A 10,942-nucleotide genomic window follows, 5' to 3' on the forward strand; every position below is an offset into this window, starting at 1 on the left:
GTCACCACTCCCGGCTGAGCATGAGATTATTAATCTCAGGGTCTTGGGTTCATGCCCCATGTTGGGTGCCATTTGTTAAAGTGGCAATTTTTTTTCTCTAACACAATTAGCTCCCAAATAATTGAGACAGAGACTATTTAATTTATTCAACAAGATTTAAAGCACAATAGTTGAGCAGATATTAATCTATTGGAATCCTCTAAAGTAATCTGGCTACTTCCCAACCATAATTCCCCAGATACTTGCATTTTAGTATTGATCTGGCTCTCTTTGCTCCATGCATGTTTTCATGGTAGCTCCTGGACCCTCACCTTCTGACCAAAATTCTTTTTTCTTCTTCTCTCTACCCTCCCCTCGCTGGGATTTGAGGTTTAGCCCTATTCTCTCCTCTACTCAGTCATTGACTGATAAGGTTTTTATTGACCAAACAGAGAATAATTAGGGAGTAATGTTTATATAGCATTAAGACAGGAGAGTCATAGAATAAGCATTACAGTGCCATGTCCAGATTGCAACCAGGTATGGGGGCACAGAAATCAGCAGCTGAATAATACAAGGATAATCTTTACACAGTAACAATAACACTATGCCAACATATCCAACCAACCATCCATCCATCCATCCATCCATCCATCTACGTACGTACGTATCTATCTATCTATCTATCTATCTATCTATCTATCTATCTATCTATCTATCTATCATCTATCCATCTATCTATATCTGTCTATCTGGAAGAAAAACCCTTTTCCATTTGTACTGACAAGATATCTGTTGCTCTGTGTACAATGTTACCTTTAGAACTCTCTCTCTCTCTCTCTCTCTGTGTGTGTGTGTGTGTGTAAAGGTGGAAATTGTTCATTCTCACACCATTGCCTGGTTTCTCATTCAGAAGAGAACTCACAATTCAGGAGCCCCTGGCCAGAAATAGGGCATTGGGGCTCCCTTGCTGCTGGGCTAAGGAACTGGTTGACACACAGAAAGAGCTTGGAGCAACTGGGGAGTGCTGGAGGCTGGAAGCTGAATGCTGGAGATGGGTATGTTGGAGGAAGACGTTGCATCATAGATAATAAGTGGATGTTGGTAGGTCCTGTTGCTTGGATCCAGATCATTGGTAGAAAGTTCACGTAGCTCTGTTTTTATTCACCATTGCATAGATAGGAGTGTCCTGCAGGAAAGTTAGGTCAGAAGATGGAAGCAGATGTAAGACAAAGGGTGAGAAAAGGGCAGGGGTTCTTCCTTACTTGGTTTTCTGTGGTGAACTCCTCAGGTCTGTTTATGGAAGGGGAAACACCCAGGCCAGGGTGTCTGCATTTATCTCCATCCACCTTCTGTCTGTTGTACATTCCTAAGAGAATACAGAGCCTTTTGCTTCAATTTAATTTCAAAATAGGAAGAATTAGGGATTAGTGACTTAGATTCTAGAACCAATTCGGCTACCACCATCTGTGTAACCTTATTAGGCATCATATCTGAGAAGTCCTTAGCTCTCTCAACCATGGAAAGGGTGATGCTATTAACTTCCTCATAAGGATGATAGAAAGACTCAAGAGAGATGAGGTAGAAAAGATGATTTAAAAATAACTGCCACAAAATATAATAACATATGTATTTGAAAAATGCCACAATGAAACCCATAATGTTACATGCTAACCTCAAAGGTATATATGAAAATAAAACAACTGCTACATTAGGATCCTGCTATACACTGGGCAACCTTTTATGTGTGACCATTCTATTTATTACATCTAATCTTGGATTCATGGGCGTGGTCTTCCTTGACAAATAAGTTCCATACGTTTCCAGAAAGTCCATCAAAATTTTATTACTGGAAGGATCTAAATAAGCAAGTCTTGCTTTAGAAGTCTCTTAAAGCAATCATTTTTGGCCTAGACTAAATAGAAAATAAGAACATCGTCCCCATGGAGAGGGAGGGGGGTTGATTTGAACATCTGTAGGTAGATTTAAAGACCTAGAAACAAACTGGAATTGAATAGCTTTGAAACTGATTGTTCCTTAAGTGTGACTTGAAGCAAATAAGGCTTCAAGATGGAATAAGCAAGTAGATGTCCAAAATAATTATTTTGGAAGCTAGCATTCATACTTAAATATTGTCACCAAGATAGGAAGAAGAGTCCGGGGTCTCAAAAGTTACAGAAGAGCTCACACACCTCAGGCATCTGACTGTTTTTACTTCTCTGTAGAAGTTCATACATCAGAATCTTAGCTAACCTCTCAGAAGACAAACACTGGGGAACTTGGTATAGGAACTGCTTGTCCCAGAATGACAACTTGTCAGACGTCCACTCATGTGCCGCTTGAACCTATTACTTGAGGCTGCATTTCATCTCATTAGTCTGCAGCCTTACAATATCCCTGAGAGGGAGTTATTTGATGACTTTAGAGAGCACTGGCTCAAGCCAGAGAGTGGCAGGGTTGGGAGTTGTTCATTGATCTCTCCTCTCTATCATATTTCCTGTCAGATGTGTCAGTGTCACTCACCCTGGGTACTGCACTATCCAAGGTGCGTGTATGAGTACGTACCTAAGCATCCTAGCTCTTATTTATTATTTCTCTCTTAGCAGACTCGAGGAAAGCTGTATTTAGTGAATGAGGTTTAAAGGTCTTTCGCTTTTATACCTCAGTCATATTATCTTCCTAATGTGAAGGACACCAATGTACCTCATATCTATCTTGTTAGAATTCCTTGGTTCATGTTTCTCTTCATGTCTGAGTGTGTAATGGCGTGTTTGTGTGTCTATGACTGAGATTATGTGAGGTTCTGTATCTCTGTGTGTATGATGAACACTCTTTAAATGTGTCCTTCTGAGTTTTTTTCTTGGTGTGACTTGGGGAGAAAAATCTCTCTCCTCTCAAGGGACTCAGACAAAGAGAACGGCTATGTCTTTCAGGCTGTGAGTTCTCAGAAGCTGGTAAATGCCAGGGATTTAGCAAGTAAGAAATCTGAAAAGAATTACTAACCATCTTTTTTATGGGCTCTGAAGAAGTAAATTAGAAACACAGCGGCAACGATCATCCCACCAAGCAGGCTTACAGGGAGCCAGGTAATTAACATGTTTCTGTTGGTCAAGGCAGACAAGACGTGAGAACCTGAGAACGAGGAAGTGACTATTCAGAAATACATCCTAAACTGGCACAGGAGACACAATGGACGGCTTTGGGGAAATCATGGGGCCTGGAGCGGTCTTCTAAGTGGGAATGAGAGGCGGCTCAGAAGGTGCTAGCATGACTGGCCACGTAACCCCTCCCCCACAGGCCATCACCCTCCGCCAGCTCGTAGGAAAGGCTCTTCGGATCAGGGTCTTTCCCGAGACCAGCCAAGCAGAGCTTCTGCCAGAAGTCATTATTGTGCTAGGCATGGTGGGAGGTTACAGAGGAATGAGTGAGGTCTGACTCCTGCCCAGTTCCTGGGGCGCAGCGATTGTGGGGGACAGCACATACCAACCGAGGGGAACTTCTTGGGCTCACTCCTCTCACTGGAGACGTTGTTTTTAGCTTCACAGGAATAGTTCTTAGCACTCCACTCCTCCTTCACTGAGAGGACGAGGGAGGCAGCTCTGCCAGGGGGAGTCAGCGGTTCCCCTAGGATCTTTCCGTCGAGGTAGAAGGAGTACACGATTGGAAGGGAGCCCCTCTCGGCCTCACAGAGAAACTTCACTACATCTCCTACAGCAGGGTTGGTGGCTTCATGTTCCAGACTGAGCACAGGATGCGACACAGGCACTGGAGGAGGGCACATGGGAGGGGAGAGTCAGCCTGACCGCCGGGATCCAGGATCCTTTCTCTCTGGGGACTCCTTAGGAATGTCTCTGGCCTCTCATCCACTTACTTTGTAACTGGATCTCCAGATGGTTACTTCGTTTCTGGATTATGCCATCCTTAGTGGCCACCATACACTGGTAAAGCCCAGAGTCTTCGTCCTTGGCTTCTGTGATGGAGAAAATTGGGCTGTGGCTCCTGTTCTGAATGACACGGCTGTCCTTGTAGAAGGAATAGAAGAGCTGCAAAGCTGGCTTCTCAGGGTGCACCTTTGCCTTACACTTCAGGATCAGGTCTTCCGAGTCTGGAGAGGGGATGCGGCTCAGCACAGGCGTCTGCAAGGACTCTAGGGGAGACACAAACCCAGGGCTCAGAAGAAAGTCCCAGACGGTGAAGCCCAGGAGGCTGAGGACCGATCTTCCACATGCATCAGGCTATAACTATGAGACCCAGAATAGAGATAGTTTCATCCCCAGAGCTTGTCCACTGTCCTCATGCAGGGAATCTGAAATGGCTCCTACAAAGCCAGGTCCCATGAGAACCTTGGAAACTCAGAGCCAGGAGACTCCTTAAGTGGTTGTAGTCCTCAGAGGGGAAAAGTGGGTAGCTGGTCCGGTCCAGTGCTCTTCCAAATTTCTTGCATCCTCTGGCTACGCATTAGATAGTACTTTGGATATCTCAGGGACCAATGAATTGGCTCACTATCATCTAGAGGGAGGGGTACTGCCCAGAGAGCCACTGACCTCCAGGATCCCACAAGACCCCTCCAACTGTTGACTCACCTTGAGCTTCAGTCTTGGAAACTGCAAGATATCAAAGTGATAAAATTACATTAAGTAGCAGAAAAAAGTTTCACACCAACAACTGGTATTTATATCATCTTGAGCTAGCAACCATCCAACCCCCAAGCCACCCGACCATCTAATCACCAAGCCACTCAGTTGCTTCCCTCAACCATTGAACTAGCAAATGTTTATCATGGACACAGGACCCTACTCAGAAGAATTCTCCTGTTCATAGGATTCTATTGTAAGACTATTACTCTACACAGTATTAGTACTCTGCAGTACTATTACTAACACTCTCTAGAGTACTGGCAGTCTTCTAGTTTATTTGTGAGACAAGGTCTTACTCTGTAGCCCAAGCTGCCCTGAAACTAATCATACAGCCCAGGCTGGCCTCTGACTCATGGAAATGTTCCTGTTTCAGGGTGCTGAGGTGACAAGCCTGAGCTGCCCCATATGGTTTGAATTTGTCTTATTTATTAAGTTGCCAGCACATTACTGCTTATATTTCCTTATATTTCCACTTGGTCAAAAGTCCTGCACATTATCCAAACCCCTTGTCAAGCCTGTCTGACCTCTTCTGCCTACTTTGTATCTCTCTGCAGGGGGTATGGTGAGCTTTGAGGTCTAACTGGTCGCCAGGGCTGGTTTGAAGAATCAGTAATCCATGTCGTCACTCCATTTTTCCGCCCACGTTGGCCAGTCATGTGGTGACTGTTCCAAAAGTGAAAGCTTGCAAAGCAGAGGGTCTCTGTTCTCGCTAAACTCAGCTCAGTCTCAGCTAGGCTCAATGTGCTATACCCCAAAGTTTTAATGTGTGTGTGTGTGTGTGTGTGTGTGTGTGTGTATGTGTATTCCACTAACAGTTTTCTTAGCTGACCTTTCAGGGGACAGAAAAAAGAAAAACCAAACCAAACCAAACCAAACCAACCAAAACAAAAACCTCTGTTGTTTTCCAATGGTTTATTTGCTTGTTTGTTTGTTTTGTTTTCCTTCTGTTTGTTTGATTTATTTCATGGAACAGAAAAGCAAAGTTCTTCCTAACTCTGACCTCTTCCTGGACAGAGTTTGTGAAAACTGAAGCCTGTGAGGAGAGCGCCTGTTCTGCTTTGTGCTCTTCTCTTCTCCATCACAGCGCTGCTCTATGCTCTAGGAATGGCCATCTTGGCAAGTGACAATGCCTAACACTCACACTACTGCAGGGGCAGGGTTACCTGTGCTGAATATACTTCAGTAGGAGGTTCCTGGGGTAGGGGAGGGGTGTTGGAGGTCTATGACCTCATTGAAGGAGTCACCCTTGGGACTTATCTTGTTAAAATCCAAGACATCTCAGTTTTGAACTCAGGATCTAGATAGTGAACTGCAAAGCTGGGCAGAGGGAGTTAGTGACCAGCTTTCTGACATTCAGTATGGTGGAGAACTAGACACAAGCAGGCCACACTTGACGCCTGGGGACCCCAGAAAAACAGTCTCTTTCCTTCTCTCTTCCCACTCTTCTCACCTATGAGTCTGATATTGTAAAAAGTAGACAGGATTCCGAAGCAGGTGACCTTCACAAATCTGTCTCTTTCTGTGCGAGCTTGGACAAACCGATTTCCCAAATTCCAAAAGCTACCAATTCCTCACTTTGTCATATCATATAATTGGGAATGATAATAGTAATTTTAAAAATAGGTGGTTGTAAAAGTTATGTTGACCCACTGCCTGGAAAACTGGTTACCACACTGACCGAAAGTGGAAAGAAGGTGGATGAGAACCTGTTCTGTATGTAGTTATGCTTCCCCTACTCTTCTTTCTCACTGCAAAATAATTTTGCTGTTACAAAATGCTGAACAAACAGGGTTGATAGGTCTGAAGCTTATAACAAGAGAGACGTCACCTAGACAGCAAAGCCACTTAAGTGAGCTCACGTCTCCAAGTCCTGATGACTTTTCGCTGTGTTGCACAGCAGGACCTTGGAGTTATGAGTATGAAATGGGCCTCTGTAATCAAGATGGCAGCCAACTGGGATCATACTTCCTGAGTGACACTTGTCTTCAGCAGTTTCTCTAAGGCAGGCCCAGGGACCTTAGTTAGATGTAGGATGAAGGTGAGGTGACCATTTGACAAGCTGTCTATGAGCTACTGTCACACTAAGTTGCCTTACAGAATCCCAGACAGCAAAAGCAGCTGGGAGCTTCTCGCCTCACAATGGGAGGGAGAGGAAAGCTGAGCTCCGTGCACAACACATCACATCAAGGCAAGGTTGATTAGGATGAGGAACAGGGTCTGGAAACCCTCTCCTGTTGGAATGCTGAGCATTTGGGAGATTTTTATCTGTACAGACACAACAGAGCACAGACAAAAAAGTGGTCTTTAACCATTCTGTGGAAGAGAAGGGGAGGAGTTTTTGTGAGTTGCTTTATAGGACAGAAAAGAGATTATTGAAAATTAGAAGAACCAGGGAGACAGATTTAGCTTAACAAGAAGAAAGAGGGTCTCTTTCATGGAGGAGCACGTTGCTTTGTCAAGCCATGGGTGCCACGGTGCTGGGAGGAGGGTGTGGAGGTCCCATGACAGCTGCCATGGAAGATGTGTGAGCATGTTAGGATACCACCTCCCTCCTCCCCCCACATATTGTATTAACTGGCTATGAAGGTGTGTTCCTGTGCTCTCATTTGTTAACTGTTGTGCTGGCAGCGTGAGGCTAACAGGATATATAAATGTTTGTCTGCCGGAAAAGAAAAGACAGCTGCCATGTGGGAGGTCACGTAGCCCCCCTCCTACTATGCTAATGGCTTTTTCGTATGAGGAAGAAGTGTGGCATTTGTAGATGAAAGTGCTGTTGAGGACGGGGCAGAAAGAGTGACCTAGATGGTGACTGGGCAGAAGAACAGAGGCAGAGAACAGGAAAAGCAGGGAGGTAAAGAGCGAGAGAGGCACGTGGTGGGACACAGTGGCAGGGACGTCGGGTTAAGTTAGAGGGCTAGCAGAGAGACTGCCCCAGCGAAAGGCCAACTGCCTCATGCAATACATATGTCCCCACGTCTTTATCATTACAACCCAAGCGGGACCCCCAAAAGGCCCCGCAATGATGTGGGAGGTAGGCTACACTAGGAAAGGGAACTTGTCTAATTCTTGGTTCAGGAGGAAGCTAAGGACCATCCCTCCAACTTCCCATATTTAATACTGAGGCATTTCTCATCCTGTTTGATGCCGGGAGCTCTAGCCTTCTAGATACCTGATAAGTGATAACTGGTTATTGTTGCACAATATTGTGGCCACACCCTACATGTTATTTAAAATGAATTACTAGTTTTGCCAATTAGGATCCATCTATGTCTACGGAATGGAGAAACATTTATAAATTTAAGTATATAAATATATATTGTATATAATATATATTGTACATACATTAGAATATATATTTAATATATGTGTTTACAATATATATTATATGTACTATATTATAACTGTAACTATAACTATAACTATATATATATATTTATAACTTTGGGGTTTAGCACATTGAGCCTAGCTGAGACTGAGCTGAGTTTAGGGAGATCAGAAACCCTGTGCTCTGCAAGCTTTCCCTTTTAGAACAGTCACCATGACTGGTGGAGAATGTGGGTGGAGAAATGGAGAGGAGAGAGACATAGATTACTGACTCTTCAAACCAGCCCCAAGGACCAATTAGACTTCAAAGCTTACCATACATACCCCCTACAGAGAGAGACAAAGTAGGCAGAAGGGGACAGACAGGCTTGACAAGGGATTTGGAAGGCAGCAGGACTTTTGACCAAGTGAGAAGTCCAATCATGGATGAGTGGAACTTGGAGAATGCTAAGCCTTCATAAGAATGATTTTGCCTCCCAAATTTCACTTCTTGTTGCTGAACAAAATGCATGGTGCTTACGCTCCTGTTTCTGATCTTCCCCCTCAGACTCCCAGGGGACGCGCTTCCTTCTGTGACTGTTTCCTTTTGGGATAGCCCCCCAAATTATTTCATAGGGTAAAATTGACTGTGGGAGACAATGGGATCTCAGAGTCTGCTTCTCTAGTTTATTTCTGATTCACCAAGGGCCTGCTTTGCCAAGAACCTTGGCAGAGGAGATAGGAAAGCTTCCAACCCATACTGGCTTCCCTCGGCTTGCCAGTATCCAAACTTTTCTCAAGCTTAAGGAAAGGCTAGGAACTGTATCTCGGGACTGGAAGGGACGCTAGAGCCCAGTACTCACCAAGGAATAGTAGAACCATCCAGAGCAGCATGGTGGTTTTCCTGAGGTAGAGCAGACCAGGGAGCAGGCAGAGCTTAAGCTGGGGAGAGAGCAACTAGTCCTCCTGACCTCGGGTGAGTGGGTGGCCCTTCTGACCTAAGAGTAGCCGTGGCTTGAGGAAGTGGTAGCATACAGGGGATTCCTCTGGCCTGCCCATGGAGACCTAGCAGCTGCTTATGTCAAGACTTGTCACCGCCCCGCCAGGTGCAAAGCTGCTGACGTGAAGACCTGCCTCAGCCTCCAGATGTGTGCTGTGATAAAAAGGCCCCCAGCCATCCCAGCCAACCCAGTCAACCCAGGCATCCCTTTCCCCCTCCCTCTTCCTTTCCTAAGGTTTCCTTTCCCTCTTTCTCCTCCCTTTTCCCCTTTCCTCCCTGTTTGTTTCTCTCTCTCTCTCTCTCTCTTACCCTTTCCCCTTGTTTCCTCTCTCTATTCCCTGTGCACACCCCGTCCTCTCAGTCCTCGCGGCTCTCTTGCTGCCTCTAACCTCCTCCCCAGGTCCTCACTCCTCTCCCCTCACCCAATAAACCCCCTTTATGCCAGATCTGTTGCATGGCATAATTTCTCAGGGAAGCACCTTGGCTTGGGCCTGCCAAAGGTGACAAGAAGTAGGGAAGAAATTTGATAAGCTCATGTTGGCCTTTCCTCTTTGGTGCATATATATATATATATATATATATATATATATATATATATGTGTGTGTGTGTGTGTGTGTGTGTGTAATAAATATATAACATGTAATATTTAATAAATACATAAAAGAATTTACATTAATTAAATATTAAACTACATTTTATAAATATGTAAAACATATTTTATATAAAATAATATATTGATATTATGTAACACAAAGTATGAAAGAGCCAGATAAATCACTAATAAACACTTTCTGTGGTTTCAAAAAGCTCAGGCCAGGGAACCAGTATGGGTTATAACCATGGGGTATCTGTTAATTCATAAATCTTGATGCACTAGCCCCCTTCCAGGTTGCTTAGGCACCTGTGGTGTTATCATTGATCATGCCCACAGGGGCCCAAGATCAAAGGACCCCTACCTCTTACTTCTCTCTCTCTTTCTCTCTTGCCTTTCCTGTTTCTCTCCCCTTTCTCTGTCTGTGTAATCTCTCCTCCCATCTCTCTCCCTCCCTCCCTCCCTCCCTCCCTCCCTCCCTCCCTCCCTCCCTCCCTCCCTCCCTCTTTGTCCTCATGGCTGCTCGGGCCCTAACTCTCTTCTGCTTCCCTTCTCCCAAATAAACTCTGTCATATAAGATCAGTTGTGTGCATGGCATCATTTTAATATAAATTCTAATGGTATCACCTTTGGAAAGCTGCAGAGAGTGTTTGGATTCAGTCTCAGCCTCCTTGAGTGATAGAGTAATACTGAAACCACGAGCCATCCAACCCCAATCTCTCCAGTAGTCTGATGAAGTCCTTCCTTGCTATAGTCTGTCCCTAGAACATTCTCCCAAAAACCATGTATTAAAGGTTTGATCTTGGTCTGTTTTAAGAGGCTGGGCTTAAGTGAGAGGCTGTAGTCATAGAGGCTGTGTCCTCAAAGGGGCTTATGGGATCTGGGCTCTTCCTGTCTCTCTTTGCTTCCCAGCAGCCATGAGGTACCATTATGTGCTTTTTGCTGCTGAATCAACAGGCTGAGAAACAGATTCAGCCACTTTGGGAATAGGCCTGGCAGGGTTCACTAGACGTGAAACCTGGGTACCTGGCGAGGCAGCATCTTCCTGGGAATGCACGCGTATGGGTGTCCGAAGACATGCAAGTCTTTATTCGTAATAGGTAAAAACTGAAAGGACTCAATGGTCCCTCCCAGAGATCTCCACCGTCTCTGAGGACAGAACACATGAGTTTGAGATGAAAGACAGAGGAATCTGGTAAAATAGCAGGAGGCATTTTCTGGCAGTAAGGCTTTCCGAGAAAGTCTAAAAGAGAACTTTTATGGGGTTGGAAAAAAAATCCATGTGCTTATTGCTGAAGGCAAGAACAGAGAGAGTTTCCTGTGTTCTTGCCAAAGATTCTCTGACTCAGTGGAAATGGGAAACCCATCTGACACAGCTCGGCAGTATTCTGGTGGCCAGACTGCTTTAGCATTCAAGTAGCAAGGAGGGA

At 44.9% G+C, this 10,942-nt stretch overlaps 1 protein-coding gene across 1 annotated transcript; it reads right to left on the minus strand.

Annotated features, from left to right (window-relative positions):
* Positions 1 to 2,977: 2,977 nt before the first annotated feature.
* Positions 2,978 to 8,813, minus strand: Fcrl6 (Fc receptor like 6). The gene is made up of 5 exons (XM_021650587.2): positions 8,783 to 8,813; positions 4,563 to 4,583; positions 3,851 to 4,126; positions 3,463 to 3,744; positions 2,978 to 3,129 (listed from the first exon to the last, which is right to left on the minus strand). The coding sequence occupies exons 1-5, from the start codon at positions 8,811 to 8,813 to the stop codon at positions 2,978 to 2,980; spliced, it is 762 nt and encodes a 253-aa protein (XP_021506262.2).
* Between the last annotated feature and the right edge of the window lie 2,129 nt (positions 8,814 to 10,942).

Source organism: Meriones unguiculatus, chromosome 11, assembly GCF_030254825.1.
Source record: "Meriones unguiculatus strain TT.TT164.6M chromosome 11, Bangor_MerUng_6.1, whole genome shotgun sequence".
In the NCBI taxonomy this organism is placed as follows: domain Eukaryota; kingdom Metazoa; phylum Chordata; class Mammalia; order Rodentia; family Muridae; genus Meriones; species Meriones unguiculatus.

What these genes read in the sequence shown, in the direction of transcription:
- Fcrl6 (XM_021650587.2), bottom strand. Translation starts at nt 8,813, where the DNA reads ATGCTGCTCTGGATGGTTCTACTATTCCTTG. An exon ending in TTCCAAGACTGAAGCTCAAG is followed by an intron (nt 4,127 to 4,562) that starts GTGAGTCAACAG and finishes TGTCTCCCCTAG; the next exon opens with AGTCCTTGCAGACGCCTGTG. An exon ending in CAAGAAGTTCCCCTCGGTTG is followed by an intron (nt 3,130 to 3,462) that starts GTATGTGCTGTC and finishes ATTTCTGAATAG; the next exon opens with TCACTTCCTCGTTCTCAGGT.